General features: G+C 44.2%; 1 protein-coding gene across 5 annotated transcripts in view; it reads right to left on the bottom strand.

Moving 5' to 3' along the window:
- EIF2AK4 (eukaryotic translation initiation factor 2 alpha kinase 4) overlaps positions 1-20,035 on the bottom strand; it is a 96,911-nt gene that overhangs the window by 58,652 nt on the left and 18,224 nt on the right. For 3 of the 5 annotated variants that reach the window (XR_005882644.1, XM_040969965.1, XM_040969966.1), the window contains exons 4-6: positions 11,058-11,210; positions 6,062-6,142; positions 5,170-5,318 (exon numbers count right to left, since the gene is read on the bottom strand). Coding sequence is in view for 4 of the 5 variants with exons in the window: in XM_040969965.1 (XP_040825899.1) it covers positions 5,170-5,318; positions 6,062-6,142; positions 11,058-11,210 (383 nt within the window). In the remaining variant the exon portion in view is untranslated. The other 2 variants (XM_040969968.1, XM_040969967.1) reach the window with 2 other exon arrangements.

The following is a 20,035-nucleotide window of genomic DNA, read 5'->3' as shown; positions in this document are numbered from 1 at the left end:
GGTCAGGTCATCTCCACTTATCTCCTGTACACATGCAATGCTTCATTATTAATTGGTCTCTCTAGTCTCAATGCTATACAACATTCCCTTCCCCAACTTCTTTCAATCTTGATGTCGATTAAATAAGAGCTATGCAGGTTATCTTATACCGTACAAAATTTATATGCTCTAAACACTCAGAATAATGAACACGGTACAGTTCTACAAAAGCATCTGCTTCTGAAACAATTTCTACAATCAGGAGCATATTGAGATTTATAGAGAAGAGGACAGAAGCAATGGTTTAAGATGATATGCTATGCTCATTGTCAGTTCTGTTCCACTGACTAGTAACAGTCATTTTAGTCTAGGCTATCTTGAAGTTTTTTTTTTTTAAAGATTTATTTGTTTACTTGAAAAAAAAAAGAGTTATATATATATAGAGAGAAAGTGAGAGAGAGATAGCAATCGATCTGCTGGTTTACTCCCCAAGTGGCTGCAAAGTTAGGAGCTGGGAGCCAGAAGCTTCTTCCAGGTATTCCATGCAGGCACAAGCTTCCAAGCACTTGAGTCATCCTCCACTGCTCTCCCAGGTACACTAACAAGGAACTGAAGTGGAAGTGGAACAGTGGGACCTCGAACTAGCACACATATCGCAGGTGGATTTTCTACCTACTGCACCACAGCACTGGCCCCATCTCAACAGTCTCCTGCTTTTATTTTAAGATTTATTTCTTTTATTGGAAAGTCAGATTTACAGAGAGAAGGAAAGGCAGAGAGAAAGATCTTCCAACCGCTAGTTCACTCCTCAACTGGCTACAATGGCCAGAGCTGAGCCAATCTGAAGCCAGGAGCCAGGCAGGAGCTTCCTCCGGGTTTCCCATGTGGGTGCAGGGTCCCAAGGCTTTGGGCCATCCTTGACTGCTTTCCCAGGCAGGGAGCTGGAAGCATCTGGGACTCAAATCAGTGCCCGTGCAGGATCCTAGTGCTTGCAAGGCAAGAACATTAGTGACTAGGCTACCGTACTGGGCCCATCTCAATGTTCTTTAATCTACAGTATGTAAATGGTTGGTTTTAAGGTAGTTTACAATGTAGATATTTCTTAAGATTTATTTTTTTATTTATTTGAAAGTCAAGAGTGACAGAGAATTGGAGAGACACACAGAAAGATCTTCTATCCACTGTTTACTCCCCAAACAGCTGCAACATTCATGTCTGGGAGGCCAAAGTCAAGAATCAGAAGCTGCTCCACCAGCATGATCAATGGCTGTAGCCAGCTGGGATGGGGCAGAGAAAGGACCTCACCTGAGGCCTATATGGCCTGGGAGAGTCTCGCTTTTCTGTCTAGCCTACCAAGATGAGCTGCAACCAAAGAACAACTCTCTGTTGATTCTTTGATTTGAAACTCAGGGGAGCTTTGTAGCAAAAAGTTAATACAAATTTCAGATGTAGTTTAATTTGAGGTGAACCAGCCGATGCCTCGCGGGAACCAACCACAGAAACGGTAGACAGGGGAGAAACATAGATCCAGAGAGATGGATCAAGGCTTGTTTCTCTCCTGACTCACACACTTTACACTTTAGCAGCATTGTCAAGGAGAATAGTGGGAATCTTCTGTGTTACACCCCAAGTTATTTCTTCATCTCTGTCAGGATGCCTGGCTTTGAATAAAGACAAGAAACGGGAAGCAGTCTGACCTTGTTTGATTGCAGCAGATGACCATGTGTCCTAGACTCTGGGCTATTCTCAGTCACCTGTCATGACTGCATATGTGAAAGACATTTTCTACCACACTATTTTACAGAGATGACTTTAACATCTTTATGAGGTGCAGTGTGCCTGGCCAGGAAGCAGGGCTGAGGGAGGACTGTGTGCTTTTCAAGAGACAACCTGACACTGACTTACCAGTCAGTGTGTCTTATTTGACTTTTTCACCTCAACTTCTTAAAGAAAAGTAAATCCTTCCAAGGGGGTTGGGGGCAGAAATGACTTTAAGGACAGGAAAAATAAAGTTCTTCAATAAAGGAGAAGACTCACGAGTGAAAAGCTGGACTGGGAGGCCAGCCTTCAGTGTCAGGTCTTTGAGTTCCTTTCATTAGAACTAACAAGGGCCATCTCTTCTGTTTCTCCAATTTTAAGCAATGGCAGCATTTTGGGAAACAAATCTTTTTTTTTTTTTTTCTTGTTGTATCCTGCAGATAGAGAAAAGCAGAGCTGCCCTGGCTCGAGATGCTGTAGACCCTCAGCCTGCCCCAGAGCGCACTTGTCTCTTTCTGCCATCTTTTCTTACTCACTCTCTTCCTGTGTACCGTGTCAGACACCTATAGCTGGCAAGAACCGACACAACATAGATGGCATCATCTTCCTGCTAAACGTTTCCAAAGCTTAGTATATGGGAACTTACGCCTTGGTCAACAAAGCCTCTATGGCAGGCCCCTGTGTAACCCCCATACCCTCACTCCACGCCCACTCATTCTAGCAACACAGTTCTGTTTACTCAACTTTGCACATGACATACCCACGCTAACCTCAGGCACACAGTTCCAGTTGTTCTGTGCAGAGATGTTCTCCCTCTGATCTTCATAGGCCTGACTCCTTCTCTCCATCCACATCCATGTAACCTACTTGTAAAGTGCTGTGGAGCTAAGCTTTGCGTTCCCCCTCCTACCTGAAGCCCACTTGGCAGTCCAGTCCCTAGTGACTACTCAGGCTTATTTTAAATTCTCTGCCTAGCACTGATCTCTAGCTGATGTTTCCTTGGTTATTTGTGGAGTCCCCTTGAACTGGAGTGTAAGCTCCAGGGAAGCAAAGTCCTTGATCTTGCTTACTGAATTCACAGAGCTCAGAACAGGGCCTGGCACACAGTCAGTACTTAGAATGAAGGACTGAATCACAGGTCTGGGTCTTACTGATTTTAGTCATCATCATTTCAAATACTGCCCACTATAAACATTGGTGACAAAGCCATTTCTACTAAATCTACTTACTAACAGAACAATTAAAATAACAACTATACAAAAAAGTAAAATCTTACCCTTTTTAGCAGCATGAATGAGTCTGAGGGACAATATGTTAACTAGACCCATATACTTTCACTTTCAGGTGGAAACTAAGAAAGTTGACATCACTGAAGTAGTGAGCACAGGATTGGTTACTAGAGGCTGGAAAATGGACAGGTGGATGGGCAACAGCTACAGAAGTGCAGCCAGATAGGAGGAATAACTGCGAATGTTCCACAGTGCAGAAGGGAAAGACAGAACTGAAGGAGGCAAGAGGGATAGAGGTGGAAAGGGAGAGAAGGAAGCAAAAAGAACACTACTTTATGTCCCAACTCATAAAGACAGTAACAGCAAAGAGGAAAAAGAATCAAGAATATTTCATGAACTAACTTGGTGTATCAAAGACATTTTATTTCTCAACCAAAAGGCATGCAAACTAAATTCAAGAAGGATTCATTCGTTCCTATATAGAGACCAATACAGTGCCAGCACAGAGTTCAATGCAGGCTTGTGAGACAAATTTGGCCAACCACATTCCAAGCAGATGAAAACAGTTTCTTTGCACCTTCCTCCTGGGATGATATTGAAATGTTCTATTCAAGATACGCAAGGCATTCTATCAGCATTATAGGAAAAGCTGTTCGACCCATGGAAAGGCAAGAGGGACTTTCTCATCCTCCTTGAATAAACTTGCTGTTTTACCTTGGAAGCCACCATTGACAGCCACAAAGAGTAGCACTGTTTAAATTCCAAAAATGTTGTTTCACATGTACCCCAAAATATTTTATTTTTTGTATGTATCCATTAATTTATGTCAGCTAATTCTAACAAAAAGATTCTGTCAAATGTTTCCTAGTGAAAAATACCCTGACAAGTTCAAATCATGTCTTCTATTAGAAGTTGAATTGCAAAAATAATCTAAAGTGGAAAGTAATTATAATCTTAAAATATATTAAAAAATACTTTTTAAGCATTTTAAAATGCAGATATGTATCTAAAAAACTTTTAGTTCATCATAAAAGTATATATTAATATCAAAATGACTTCTGAGTTTTTTTTAAGTACATCACAGAAAGAATTAAAAATGGTTCTTTCTAATAAACTATAACCTACAAATTTATCTAGGCCTTAGTCTGGTACCTAAAATCTTTCTTTTCATAAACACCATCCTATTAGTTCTAAGGACTATTTATAATCCCACAAGAGGGAGTTTGAACATTTAATAAGTACTAAGTGTTTAGTCTAGCAATTAAAATACCCAGGTCAGAGTGCCTCGGTTCAAGTCCTGGCTTTATTCCCAGTTCCAGCTTCCTGCTAATGCACACCTTGGGAGATAGTAGGCAATGGCTCAAGTAGTTGAGACATTTCTACCTATATGGTAGCTTTGGATTGAGTTCCTGGCTCCTAGCTTTGGTTTAGCTTAGCTGTGGTAACTGTGGGCATATGGGGGAATGAACCTGCAGATGGAAACTGTCTTTCAATCTGTTTATCTCTCAAATAAAAATAAATAATTTTTGAAGCTAAAATGTCTACTTAGTCACTCACCAAAAAATACCTACTTTACAAAATAATTCACCAAGTATGAATGGTTTCAGTACTAAAATGCCTTTCTGATCTGTTGGGGGATACACCAAACAGGAAAGTCTCAATTTTTTAGTGGGAAAGGATGTGGACCAAGAAGTAGTGGCTTTCATGTAATCCCTAGAAAGGTCCATCTAGTAGCAAAAATCCATCTCAGTAGCAACAGGAAGGGGAGCCCAGCAACACATTGGGGTTCCCAGTCTCATGTGACACATGCTCCATACTTGCGCCTACTTTGGAGCATTTCTTACATCTGTGGTGAGAACTAAGCAGATAAAGAATGAAACTCACCCCCAATGGAATTCAGATGAGGACCCATTTTAAAGAAGTTTTTTTAAACCACTTATTGAACAGTTAAGTCAATAAAAGTTAAACTGTATCACAGACAAGCCTGAAGTATCAAAGGCTATTAAAGAAGGCAAGAACTACCAAACTGGTTTCATTAAGGATGCTCAGGAAGTGTTACAATTTTATTTTATATTGGTCACTAAAATATTTATATGGACTCTGAAAAAGTTACTGGGACTATTACCACCACCAACCCTCACGAGGAGTTGTTTAAGCCTGCTGCATCTTTCATCCTTCCAAGTCAGAGATTTCAGGGACGTACCTGGATCTCCCTGAGGAGCTGGCCCGATGTTTACCATTTCCCACAAAGTCGGGAGAGCCTCCATGTAGAAGGGCAGCTGTTCTGTGGCCTCCTGGGTCTTTCCTAGAGGTGTGATTTTGGTTGGACAAACTAACAATTTCCAAACGTTCCTATGGAAGAAAAGTAAAACCTGCTTTAGATCAAAGTTGTAAATGGTACATCATTATCTGCTTGGTACAGAAAGTAAATCTTATTGAATCCAAAAGCTTAGACGTGTAATGATGTTGAGCTTAATTTTTAAAAATTTGATGCCCAAAATATGAACTAGATGAAGAGCGGATGTCTGGGTTACAGTTTCAAGAGAACCTGAATTCTACAAGTGAAAATGATTGGAATCTTCGAACTTGCGTGAAAGGCTAAGAAGAAGAGGGGCTGGAACAGAGAAGGGGTCCTCAAAAAGAACAAAGAGTGGTTATGGGGCAGAACCCCCAGACACAGGACAAAGGAAAACAGTGATGTTATCTGACATTTAGACACAGCTTCATGTTTTCATGTAGGACATAATTACATGGCACATAAGGGGAGGCATCAGCAACCCCAGTCTGAAGGCATGAGTAAAAACAGTCTGAGAGTGGCACCTGCCAAGGTCACAGAACCATTAGGCTGTGAAAAAGCAAGAACTTGAAGCCAGGCGCTGCTCACTGGGACATTGGCACCTCTTCCCACTACAGTCGCACAATGTCTCCCAAGTTAAATGCCAGAATTCTATACAAAAGAATGAATGAAGTATTAGCTTTAAAGCTTTAATATTGTTGGTGACATGGAAAGGGAAATACCATCAGTAGACATAGAAGCATTACATGTTTAAGAAAATGCAAAACTATTTTATTACAGCATACTTAATAAAGACTACCTGCTTAGCCATTTCTTTCCTTTTTTTCTCTTCCTTTATCTCTTCTTTCCTTCTCTGAATCTCATGAAGGATTTCAAGTTTCTGAAATAAAGCAAACAAATGTCAGTTTATGAGATTCATACAAATTCTGAAAACAAAACCTTACGAATTGTAATAATTCAAGGCCTCCTTTCCTAAGAGATACATATTGAGAATATCAATGTAGCTGTTTTTCTCTTTTTAAATCAGAGTTCTTATCTAATAGGTATTTCTATCTACATAGGTCTAAAGGTTATGTGGGGAAGGTTATTTACTCTCTCTCTTTAAATTTATTTTATTTAGTTGGAAGGCAGAGCTATAAAGAGAGAGAAAAGGAAAACATCTTTCATCTTCTGGTTCATCCCTAGATGACCACAAAGGTCAAGGCTGGCTAGGCCAAGCCAGGAGTCAGGGGCTTCTAAGTCTCCCACATAAGTGCAGGGACCCAGAATTTGGGTCATTCACTACTGCTTTTTCAAACATATTAGCATGGAGCTTGACAGGAAATGGAGCAGCCTGACCAGCACACATATGGGATGTTGACATCACTACACCACAATGTCAAACCCATATTGACTCTCCATTCCACAGATTTCCATGTGGAAGGATTTTTATTAGAACAATCCTATTGGTCTCTCACTTCCCCTCATGCTTGTCTTGGTCCCTCCTCTTTGATATATCCTTGTCTGAAAAGAGCTTATGCACTTTTATTGGTTCTTTTTCAAGGAGCCTGGAGCTGGCCTGGTAGGAGTAGCCTGAATATTTAAGGAAAAAAAAAACCAGTTGAATTATTGGCTTTCGCTACTCATTTGGAAGTGAGAAACTTGTTGCGCAGAGAAGAAAACAGCTTCCCAAACTCGTGCTTCTTCCTGCAGTTTGATAAGCTCAGAAAGATACAGGAAGTTTGGTCAAACCATCTTCTTTCTTTTATTTCAAGACTTGGATTAAGGGCTTAAGAAACAGTATTGATGTTCACTATGAGGAACAATTTTAATAATCTCTTGGGGCTTCTTCTCAAAAAAATAATTTCTCCTTCTAATTACTTGAGAAGCAGAAACACACACGTACACACATGGCTCTCTTGTTCTCTACTTGTTCTCTACTCAAATGCCTGCAACAGCTGGAGCGGGGCCAGGCCAAAGCTGGGAGTAAAAAAGTCAATCCATGGGGCTGGTGCAAGAGCTCAATTGGTTAATCCTCTGACTGTAAGCATTGGCACCCCATATGGGTGCTGGTTCATGTCCCGAATGCTCCACTTCCCATCTAGCTCCCTGCTTGTGGTCTGAGAAAGCAGTGGAGGATGGCTCAGTCTTAGAACCCTGCATCTGCATGGGAGACCTGGAGGGGGCTCCTGGATCCTGACTTCAGATCAGCTTAGCTCCGCCTATTACAGTCATTTGGGGAGTGAACCAACAATGGAAGATCTTTCTGTCTCTCCTTCACTCCGTCCAGGTGTCCCATGGAGGTGACAAGGCACCTCCTAGGGTAGGTATTTAGTAGGAAGCTGGAGCCAGGAATAGGACTTGATCCCAGGCACTCTTGATATGGGGTGTGACTGTCTTCAAGGCCAAATACCTGACCCAGAATCCATATATCTTTTTTTTTTTTTAATTTTTTTATTATATTTTTGATAATCTTTACATAGTTGGGGTAAAAAGGTTCAAGGGCTATAGGAAAGTGGGTAACACTATTATTTCCATATTGTTTCCTTCATGTTTAAAGGGGGGTATTAAGGGAGAAGGCCCACCCAATTCCCACCCTCCCCAGGCCCCGCATGTAGGGTATGCTCTGAGGTTCTTGCTCAAGTGGTTTTGATAGTTCACCAGTTATAAATTGCTGCCAATCTTGCCACTCCAAGCACTATGAGGTCTTTGGATAATCCACTGATTGACATAGTCCATCACAGAGTCTCTGTTTGCCCTGTATTTCGCTGCCAACATATAGCCGAGATGGTTGATTGACCTGTTCTGTCTTCTCTTTTCTTGGTTAGGGTTCTGAGTCCAGCATTTCGATTGGGGAAATCTCCAAAGAAACTTTGTCTGAAGTGTTCTCAGACCAGATTCTTGTATGTACTAGCAGGTACAGGGCCCGGCTCAGTCCATGGCCCTGATCAGCTGGTGGTTGGCAATCGCTGGGTTGATTCTGTTTTCAGCTCCCGACTTCCACTGGAGCCAATGGGTGTTGCAGTCCAGTCTGGTGCTGCCCAGCATATTCTCGGCCCTCGCATAAACAAGTGGGAGCTGCAGCCTAGTTGGAGACCTACAACCCCCACCAGGCTCGCCCCCTACCCTGATTTGCCAGTATGTGTAGCAGTAGTCCAGTCTGTCCCACACCCCATTCCATCCCAGCCCCTGTCCTGGTTTTCGTTCCCTCCCGTAGAAGTGGTAACCCAAGAGGGATGAGCCCACTATTTCCCTCCCAGGCCTCTCCCACTCCCGGATTATGTATTCTCCAGGTAGTTCTGTGGTTTGACTTGACAGAAATAGCCCCCAGTGCCAGCTTTTGCCAGCTGATGCTGAGGCTAAGCCCAAACAACACTCACCCACTCTAATTTTGTTTGCACCAGTAGGAATAATCAGCCCAGCCTGGCTTTTCCCTGATTTAGTCCACATGAGGCATACAGGTGTTGTAGCCCTGCCTAGTCTGGTCTGCCCCATCCCAGCTCATGCTTTCCAGCGGGAGTAGCTGTCCAACAAAGGAACCACCCCTTATTCCCCTGCCGGCTCTGCCCCGTCCTTGGTTCTCATGCGTGCTGGTTGGGTGCTGCGGTCACTTCTGGTACAGGCAACCTCATCTTGGCATTCCATATTGTGCACTGTTTTTTGTTGCGACCGAACATGGCTCGACCCACACTGTGTTCTGGTGCCTGGATTTGCCAGTGGAAGATGTGAACAGATTCAGGCTGGGCTTCCCCTGATCCATGCCAGATGTATGCCCATGGGTAACTTTCCATGGCCTGTTCTGGGCTGTTTCCTATCATGTTTCTTGCGCTTACCTGCCAGGTCTGTGTCCTGCCAGAGGAGTTGCCCAGGCTCCTCCATCAGAACCTCTCCCAATGCCAGATTTTGCGCATACCAGTGGGTCCTTGAGCCAGCCCTACTCAGTTCACCTCCTGTCCTAGCAGGAACAGTGGCTTTTCCTGACTGGTCTTCAACCCAAACTGGTCCTTGTTATTGGATGTTTCAGCCCAGCCACGGCTCGTCCATACTCACATATAGCTCACACATGGCTCAGCAGGGGTTGAGACCTTACCTAGTCCATCCCACATCTATCCTGGTCCTCCAGGACACCAGAGGGTATTGGAGTCTGGTCCGGCTCGGTGCATCCAATCCCAGTCCACATTTGTGCCAAGGGAGACTACAACTGTTTCCCATTGAGAACGCAGCCCCCATTCCAGCCCACACACCCTTTTGTGGGAACCTCAACCCAGCTAGGGCTGTCCCCTGAGCTCCCCAACCAGGCCTGTTTCCAAGCATACATCTCGTGCATGCCAGTGGTTGTTCTGACTCAGCGTGGCTCAGTCCCTCACCTGTCCCTATCTCTGCCTTAGACACTGTGGCTTAGTGTTCCTGGCTCATGAAGATCAGTAGGTATAAGAGCCTAGCTCGGCATGACCTGTGTTCCCTCCTGGTCTCTAGTTTCACTTGTGAGCTAAGGTTTGCTCAGTCCTGCCCGGTCCACCCTGTTCCATTACCAATTGACAAATTACCCAGTTGTTGGAGCTACTTTGCCCAGCTTGTCTGACCCCCAGGTCTGGACCACATGTTCAAGGGAGTTTCCCAAGTTCCTCCACTTAATCCACTCCCAGACCCAGTTCTCATACATGTCATTGGGTTTAGGCCAGGTTCTGGCAAAGTCTGGCCTTCCATTTGGCCTTGTATGAGCTGGTGAGCGTTGCAGCCTGGCCCACCCCACACCCTGTTCAGGATGCACATTTGGGTGCTGCTGCCCCGACTAGTCCAGATTGTTGGGGGTTCCTTTACCTGTGACTGTTGGCAGGTTCCTTGGTCACACCTAGCTTAGTCCATCACCACCCCATCTCTTGAGCTAACCAGTGGGGCTAGAATTTCCACAGGGTTTGCCCCACACATCCCTCAGAGAATCTACCCCCGGTTATGGTTCTAGTGCTAGTTAATGTAATGGCCCTACTTAATGTGACCCATCTCCTGATCCATCATTATGTCAGGTAACAGAATATGATTCTGCTGCACAAGCCCTGAGTCATAGCTTTTGCATGGACTGGTATTTGGTGGTCAGCATTGTTCAGTGATTACAAGTTTTTCAAAGGAAGAGTTACTATCATTGGGGATCTTTACATCTTCTAAGATTGCTTCACATCTTAGAAGCACAGTGGGTTCAACCTGGATCTACCAAAGCAGTGATTCAAAGAGCCAAAACCCCAGAGCTCCCTGGCTGGGTGGCCAGCAGGCGGAGCCTGGCACCAAATGGTGCACTGTCCGCCTGGGGACAGCTCACCATGTGCACATAGTGGCTGTCGTCTGGGATCCAGGCATGAGATGCCCTGTCCTGAGACCCACCAGCAGCCAGGCTGCTAGAAGTTTAAACTCCCAGGCCCAAGGTTGTGCCCCTCCCCAATCCCATTCACTGCCCAATGAGGGCGGCAGGTGGGCCCCAGACCTGCCCAGTCACGGCGACCTCCCTCCTCAGTATACTCACCCCAAGGGAGCAGCCCCTGGAGCTCAGGCAGATCCAGGGACAGCTCACCACGTGCACATGGTGGCTGTCGTCTGGGATCCAGGCATGAGACACCCTGTCCTGAGACCCACCAGAATCCATATATCTTAACAAAATGTAGATAAGTCTGTAGGCAGAGAGTAAAAGACAGATAGAAGAGAGAGAAAGAGAGAGAGAGAGAGAGAGAGAGAGAGAGAGAGAGAGAGAGAGGAGAGAAAGAGAACTCACACACAAAAGCTTGAACCCAACAGGCCAGCCAGTTGCCCAGCCAAGGATGTCTCACCTCTTCCTCCTCTTTGCGCTTTGCCTCTAGCAGTCTCTGTTGCTCCTCCTGCGCTTGCCTCTCCAGCATTTCTTCGTGGAAGGACTTGGGTGGGGGCTTATTGTGCTCACTCAGAAATGACTGCACATGGTGGGCCAGTTCAAATATCATCACCTAGATGTGCAAATAAAAATCAACTATGGGTGGTAAAAAATGAGGAACATGATCCTGGGACGACAGGCTTCAGAACAGCACAGCAAGCTGGTGGTCAGAGACTCACTTCTAGGGCTATCATTCATTTGAATACTATGCATCCTGAAATATGAATCGTATGTAGCCATAGCAGGGAAAGGTTTTCAAAAGGGTCATTGTGTTTATTGGCCTTTTCTACCTAAGTCCAATAAAACATTTTTTGTATAATGATGTCTGATAAAAATAGTTCTGACTGCATGAAGCAAGAGATGGCTTCCTAAATTAAAACAAACAAACAAACAAACAAAAAACCTGCTGACAAGGAGCCAGAGCAATGGCTCAATTGTCTGGTCTTCCTTCTCTAAGCACTGGCATCCCATAATTGCAGCAGTTTGTGTCCCAACTTCTCTATTTCCCATCCAGCTCACTGCTTGTGGCCTGGGAAAGCAGTAGATGGCCCAAAACCTTGGGACCCTGTGCCCACATGGGAGACCTGGAAGAAGCTCCTGGTTCCTAACTTAAGACTGGCTCAGCACCAGCCATTGTGGCTACTTGGGGAATAAACTAGCAGACAGAAGGTCTTTCTCTCTGTCTCTCCTCTCTGTAAATCTGACTTTCCAACTGAAAAATAAATCTTTAAAAAAATTTCAAAGGAACTTAACAGAGTGTTACAGCACATAAGAAAATAATGTGAATTCCCTTGATTTTCTACCTTTCAAGGCGTAAACACAAAGAAACCAAAGCTCTTGCTGGGTGAAGCTCGTGTACTGATTTTTATTAGTATTATTATTAAGCCAGAGGCGGTGGCATTTACTGAAGGCATTTTCCAATTTAGTGTTGAGAAACAACAGTCCAGAGTGTCTAAGAGGCAAGTTCTGCCTTCCAACAAAAGCTCTTCCAAGGAGAACTGAGAGAAACCGGACAGCTCCTGACTTGTCAAAGACAACTAAAGGAGGTGCAAGGTGGAGGGCTTCTTTTACTGAACTATTAAGTCTGTTAGTGTTTCCCTTACAAATAAAGCTGACAACATTTACAGACAGGGTGGAAAGAGGAACCACATTCTAAAGTGTCTCTTGCCTCCCACACTGCCCCACACTGCATGGTTCACTATTGTCTTAGGCACAAGCATCCTGATAGTGGCTATTCCCAGACTTCTGGCATGCGACCATCACCCCACCATCCCTGTGTGGAGCCCCACTAAGACTTTCTTCATAGAAACTGCAGTGGTTATCTGGCTCATTTCTGTCTGCTCCCATCGCAGTAGGGCCTGTGGTTTCCCAGTGCAGGCCCAATGGCTGCTAGGTAATAGACACTAATAAGTATTTATTGAGCAAACTAATGAAAAAAAAAATCAATGAATCTCTGTTAATTAAAATAAAATAGACTTTAGGGAGGTATACAAAAGTTTGCTTTTATATGACTGATAAAAACTGCCATATAGATTAAAAAATCATTCAGGGGTAATTGGAAGTACTTACGAATAAGTGTTTTTGAGGACCTATTCCTATTAAAGTAATTACATGCTTCATTATTTTAAAAGTCAGGTATCAGTAAATTCCACACCACAATGAGTCCCCAAGCCACATTTCAGTACATAATTATATTTCGTTCTACTTCAAATAAAACAATTCCCTTAGAATTATGTACAAGTTCTTCCCAGTACTTTAGACTTAATGGAAATAAATTTTAGACAAAGAAGCATGAGTTACATGATGTGTTCTCATACTTAATGCCTTTTAAAATCTCATTACATGCAGATCATTCATTTATTGGGGGGGCAATTATGGCAGAATAAACATAGTGAAATATTTACCATTTTAACCAGTAAGTGTACGTTCAGTCACACAAAATAAGTACATTCACATTGCTATGCAACCATTACTACCATCCATTTTCAGATGTTTTTTTGTCTTTTAGTCAACTCCTTGTTTCTTCCTCGTGCCTGGGCAGCCACTGTGCTGCTTTCTGTCTCTATGAATCTGACTACTCAAAGTAACTCTTCTAAATGGACTCCTATAGTATTTGTCTTTTTGTGACCAGTTGATCTCACCTAGCACAGTGTCCTCAAGATCAATCAATGTTGTAACACATTTCGTTTCTCCATTCATCTGTTAATAGACACTTGGGTTATTTCCACCTTTCAGCTGTGGTGAATAAAGTTGCTATAAATACTGGTGGACAAAACTATTGTTTTTTAATGTTTATTCATCTTTGTTTATTCAAAAGGCAGTATATATATATACATATATATATATATATATATATATATATATATATATGAGAGAGAGATAGTAAAAGAGAGATGATTCTTTTATCTGTTGGTTCATTTCCCAAATGTCTACCAACAGCCAGGGCTAGGCCAGGTTGAAGCCAGGAGCTCCATCTGTGTCTCCCACATGGTGGCATGAACACAAGGACTTAAGCCATCACTTGCTGCCTTGTATGTTCACTAGCAGGAAGGTGTGACTAAAGCAGAAGGAGGACTGGTCTAGATCTCAGGCATCCCAATAATGGATATGGCATTCCTGGCTGTGGCTTCATTCATTATGCCACAATGAATTTTTCTATCATGTCTTTAACAACTATTCAAACTCCTTTTAATAGTAAGTATGCATTCCTATATGCAGTAAAAATATCTTCCAGGAATAAAAGGAAAATCAAGATATTCTCAGATATAGGGAAACAAAGAGAATGTGGTATCAGTAAACCTATCTCAAGAGAAAAACAAAAGGAAGTTCTAAGGAAGAAAACCTGGAATTTAAGGAAGAAAGGAAGGAGAATAGAGTAAGTAAAAATATTGGCAAATACAACAGATCATCCCTCTTTTGAGGTTTCAAAACTATGTCTGTGTGGATCTATTTCTGGGTTCTTGAACCCATTTCACTAACCTATTGAGCCTATCCTATCACTCTGCCAGACCATACAGTTTTGATTTACTATTGCTACATAATAAATCTTGAAATGAATAGATTAACTCCTCCAACTTTATTATTCTTTTTCAGGTAAGTTGTTTCCAGTTTTGGCTTTAATTTTCGGGCCTGTTGGAGTAGTCTCTGGAATATATTTAGAGAAATCCCCAAATTTTACATTAATAAGAAAAGGAAATGATTCAACATGAAAATGAGCAAGAGTAGCCCAGCATAATGGCTCAGTGGCTAAATCCTTGCCTTCCATGTGCCAGGATCCCATATGGATGCAGCTCTACTTTCCTTCCAGCTCCCTGCATGTGATCTGGGAAAGCTGGGGAAAACAGCCCAAAACCTCAGGACTCTGCACCTATGTGGGAGACTCGAAGGAGGCTCCTGGCTCATGGCTTTGAATCATCTCAGCTCCAACTGTTGTGGCCTCTTGGGGAATGAACCGGCAGATGGAAGTTCTTTCTCCCTGACTCTCCTTCTCTCTGTTTAATCTGCCTTTCCAGTAAAAATAAACACATCTTTAATAAAAAAGAAAAGAGCAAGAGACCTGGACACATTTCACCGCAAAGGACATAAAGATTGCATATAGCACGTAAAACATGATTAGTCCAACATGATTAGTCATCAACAAATGGAAAAATAAAAGCCATAATAAGCTTTTGTTTTTGTATTAGAGCTTTCCAGAGACCTGAAACCAATAGGATATAAATATATAGAAAGAGAAATTTATTGGCAAATCCAGAACACAGGTAGACTGGCCGACTGGACGCTTGGGAGGACCCCTTCCTTTTCACGGGATTTTCTTTTTTCTTTTTTAAAAAGAGATTTATTTACTTGAAAGAGTTATAAAAAGAGAGAAAGAGGGAGAGAGTGTGTGTTTTACTTCTACTGGTTCACCAAGATTGAGCTGGGCTGAAGTCAGTGGCCAGGAGCTTTTTCCTGGTCTCCCATATAGGTGACAGCATTTTGGGCCATTTTCTGGTTTATTTCTAGGCACATTAGCAGGGAGCTGGACTGGAAGTAGAGCAGCTGGACCAGATCTGACATGCACATGGGATGTCAGTATCCCAGGAGGAGGCTTTGCCTGTTTTGCCACAGTGAGGTCAGTCTTGTTCTATTCATGCTTCCAGCTGACTGGAAGAAATCTCACACTGGGGAGAACAATGGCTTCTTAACTCAATGGCTACTCATTTAAAATACGTCTTCCCAGAAACATCTACGATAATGTTTCATCCAATATCTGGGCATCATGGCCTAGCTAAGATGACATATAAAGTTAAGCAGCATAATTATCCTTTAGAGCAGCTCAAATAAAATGGTGACAGCATCAAATGGTGGAGAAACAGTACCACTCACATACACAGGGAATGTCAAATAGTTCACCAAATCTTGAAAAGCTTTACAATTTCTTTTCTCTCTCTCTTTTTTTTTGGGGGGGGGTGGGGGGAGGTAGATGGCAGTTTCTTTAAAAATCTATATATGGAATTACCATATACCTGTAACTGTGTTCTTGGATCTTTATTCCGGAGAAATGAAGGCTTATGTTTACAAAGCAAACACACCTGCATATGAACCTTTAAACAGCTTATTGGTTCTGGTCTCAAACTGGAAAAGCCTGAGTGTCTTTCACTTGGTGAATGGTTCAATCAACTACGCTACATCCTGACCATAGACTACTGCTTAGCAATACACAGTAATAGCCATGTGCATGGTAGCAATTTGAACCAACCCTCAGAGAATGACACTGCTTGAAAAAAACCTGACCCCAGAAGGTTCCATACTGAATGACCCCATCCATGTCTAACAGCCTTGATGTGACAAAATGATAGAAATGGAGAAGCACTTAGTAGTATGAGGAACAGTGTTCGGAGGGAACTACCATTTCAGTATGACCTTCAGGATCCTGAGTACGATCTTGTGGCCCAAAATGTTAGTATTGGGCAAACTGGCTAAAGGGTACATAGATTTTTCTGTATTATTTCTAAAGCATGCATGTAAATTTGAATAATCCCAAAACAAAAAGTTTAATCTTCAATAAACCAACACATTTTAAAATCATAAGTCAGGAATCCAGGAAATCAGAATTTTTCTTTAGCTGAATTTTTAATACAACTGTTATTTTTCATGTAGATATTAAAGTCCCTTTGCACAAAAAACAAACAAACAAAAAAAAAAACCCCAAACAAAAACTAGCCAAAACAATTTTGGAAGAATTCCCAAGGCCTAGTGTTTTATGTTTTAGCTCTGCAGTAATTTTCTGTATCTCATCAACCACTAAAGTCCTTGTACATAGTAACAGAAGTGGACAAAATCTTATAGCTGAAAGGTTCTTCACAGGTTCATTTTGAATCACTGTATTACACAGATTGCAAGTGAAGAACTATTCAATTACTTTACATGAAGGGAAGGCTATATCTTTTTTTTTTTTTTTAATAATCTTAGTTGCTTAGGGTACAAAGGGTCAAGGGCTACAGGAAAGTGGGTAATACCATTGTTTCCACACTAATATCATCATTTTTTTCCCCCTGTATCTGGGGTCAGGGGAGAAACAAGGGAAAAGCCCCACCCAGACTCCCACCCATCCCAGGTCCCCGATGTGAGGCACGCTCTGAGGGTCCTGCTCAAGCAATTTTGATAATTCAATAGTTCTGAATTGCTGGGAAGGCTGTATCTTTAGGCAGAGTGAGCTTGGGGGTTTCTCCTTGTGCTTGGTCTGTGGTTTCATCAGGGAAGAGGGTAAGGATATGTGTGGGAGAGAATGCTGAGGGAGTAATTTGCAGGTGAGGAATGGCTTCTGAGGGACTCCCATCCATAAGGCCACTGTACCTGCAGGTAAGCAAGGGGATGCTGAAGGACCTTTACGGGTTAGACTGACACACCAACCCACAGGGGAGACCTGAGCTGGGCTAGTTATCATGGATCACTGCCAATCACCATTCACCAGTATACACTGAAGCTCAGGTTGGGGGCCTACCTGGCAGGGCTAGATCATAGTAAATGCAGGTGAGAGTTGGGTCAGGGGCAGGTAGTGTTAGGCTTGGCCATGACGCTAACTAGCATGCAAGAGAACCAGATCTGGGGGCAGATGCTGTGGGGCATATACAGGTCCATCCTAGTGGAACTGCAATTTCTACTGGTTTGAACTAGGGGTGGTGACAAGCAGAGCTAAGCATGACCATGGAATCCTCCGAGGTTCATGGGTGCTGGGATTGGAATCACACTGGGCTGGTCCAGACTGTAGCACCCTCAGGCGTACCCAAGAGTAAGGAGGGGGCAGACCGGGCCAACATCTACTAGCTCATACAAAGGCAGGACAGAGGGGGTGGACACTGGGGTAAGGACCTAGCACCAGCGGCACATGAGATCTGAGAGTGGGAATGGGCATAAGGGGGCAACTTGGGAATAAGCCTGGTGGGATGTAGATCCTGATGGTGAGCACGTGATTCAGGACTAGATGTTGATCAGCCCAGGCATGGTAGTTCCACCTGTTGGCAAGTGTGTAGGTTAGTTCTGGAGGGGTGTGAACTGGGCAGAGCCAGGCCAACTTTAGACTACTGGCATGTGCAGGAGACAGACTGGAGTACAGGTCATGCCAGGCTAGGCTATCATACCTACCTGTTTGCATGAGCCAAGGATGGGAACAAACAGCAGGGTTAGGCTGCAGCACGCACCAGTGGGAGTTGGGACTGGAGTGAGCCAGGGCAGGCCAGGCTGCAGCACCCAAAGGCAAAGGCCAAGATGGGGGATGGGCAATGCCAAGTTGGGTCAGAGCAACCAGCAGCACATACAAGATCAGTGGCTGGGAATAGGCCTGGTTGGCTAGCTAAGAGGACACCCTGGCTGGGTTGGGGTTCCCATTGGTTAGCACAGGAGCCAGAATGGTGGCAGTGATCTGAGCTGGACATGACTACAGTGTCCTTTAGTACAGATGTGGACTGTATCTGGGGTGTGCCAGACTGGGCTAGACTTCAGCACCCACCTGGGCTCATGAGAACCAAGGTGGGTGTAGGATGGGTTGGGCTAGGTCACAGTATCCACTGAAACACGCAAGAACTGGATCTGTGGATGAACCAGGCAAAGCTAGGTTGTAGCACCCAACAGTAAGAACCAGAATGAATGTGGCCAGTTGGGCAAGGCCACTGTTCCTACCGGACAGGAGGTAGATTAAGTCATTCTCGGCCTAAGACCCACCGGTGTGCACGAGATCTGCTACTGGGAGGTGACCTGAAAGAGGAACTTGGGGAACTTCTCTATCATGATGTAGTCTTTATAGATGAGCGCAAGAACCAAGGCTGGGAGCAGCCTAGATCAGGCCAGGTTATAGTACCGGCCATCATATGTGTGGGTTAGGCCTGGGTGTGGGCCAGGCTAGGCCAGTTCATAGCACCCACTGGCAGATCTAAGAACCAGGACAGGCTGCAACACCAGCCAGTCTACATTAGGGCTGGGACTGGGGGTTAGCTGGGCTGGGCTGGGTGGCAGTACCCACCAGCATGAGGTGGAACTGTGGGCAGAGTAGGCTAGGCCAGGATACAGCACCTGTGAGCAAATGTCAAGCTTGGTGAGGTAGGCCATGCCAGACTGGGTCGCAGCACCCATCAGCACACATGAGAGTGGGGTGGGTGGTGCGAACCCAGTAGGAGAGGCTGTAGGCAGCTCTCATTCAGGATGACTGCTCCTGCTGATGAACACAGGAACCAGGGTTCTTCCAGTGAGTACTGGAACCACGGTCAGACCAGTTTGGGCAGGGCTATAACACCTGCTGAACTGATGTGAATTGGGTTAAGTGGAGAGCCAGGCTGGGCTAACTGACTGTATCCACTGGTGTAGGTATAAATCAAAGTAAGTGCAGGGTGGTTGGACTTTGCTGCATCATCAGCTGGCAAGTGCTGGTACTATGGGCAAGTCCTGTCAAGCTAGAGTGCAAGATCCGGGGCTGGGAGTGGGTCCAGTATGGAAACTGTGGGCATTTCTCTGATGGACTATAAATTCCAGTGGTGGGCATGAGAACCAGGATTGATGGAGGGCCTGATTAAATGCTGGCAGTGGCATCTGCCAGCATGAGTATGGGCTGGATAGTGGGGTTGTCTGAGTTGAGCTAAGTTTCAGCACCTACTGATGTATACAAGAGCTGAATGGGATATGGGATAGTCTACTGTACATACTAGCAAGCACAGGAACCAAGACTGGAGGCGAGCCTAGTAGGGGTTGTTTGGGGTTGCTCCGACTAGGTTGCAGTTCCTGTTGGTGTATATGAAGGCTGAGTGTGTAGTGGGCAGGGTTGGACTGGGTTGCAACACTGATTGGTTTATGCAGGACACAGGACTAGAAGCAGAATTGACCCAGCAATTGCAACTACCAATGTGTGTGGGTTGATGTGTGTCCAGCTCAGCCCGTACTATCAAGCACACATAAAAGTCAGATATGGGATCACCTCAGATGAGGTTTCTTTGGGGATTCCCTCAACTGAACCACTGGACTCAGAACTCCAACCATGGGGAGAATCACAGGATCTGTGGTCTGACCGTGGAGTGCATCTGTCAGAACTGGGCCTCCTCATTGGCTAAGACAAAGCAGTAGATGGCATATCCAGATGAACATTGAGGCCTGCAGAGGACAAACTGGTCAACTACCCAGCCAAGCATTGACAGCAAGTATCTGGTGAATGTAGACTCTGGGATGGACTGTGCTAGCAGATGGACCTTGGAAGGATTTCCTGACAGCATTTCAGACCTACTGAAACCATTTGAGTAGAACCCTCACAGCATGCTCCACACCAGGGACCCTGGGATGACATTGGGGAGCCATTGGGAGGCTGGGTACAACCTCTTCTCTAATCTTCACCCTTTCCTCAAATACAGAAGGAAGAAAACAAAAATTTGGAGACAA

The sequence above is a fragment of the Ochotona curzoniae genome, unplaced genomic scaffold (assembly GCF_017591425.1).
Source record: "Ochotona curzoniae isolate NIBS_2020 unplaced genomic scaffold, NIBS_Ocur_1.0 scaffold_4701, whole genome shotgun sequence".
Classification (NCBI taxonomy): Eukaryota; Metazoa; Chordata; class Mammalia; order Lagomorpha; family Ochotonidae; genus Ochotona; species Ochotona curzoniae.
The sequence above is the reverse complement of the archived record's forward strand: the minus strand, read 5'-3'. Positions and strand labels throughout refer to the sequence as shown.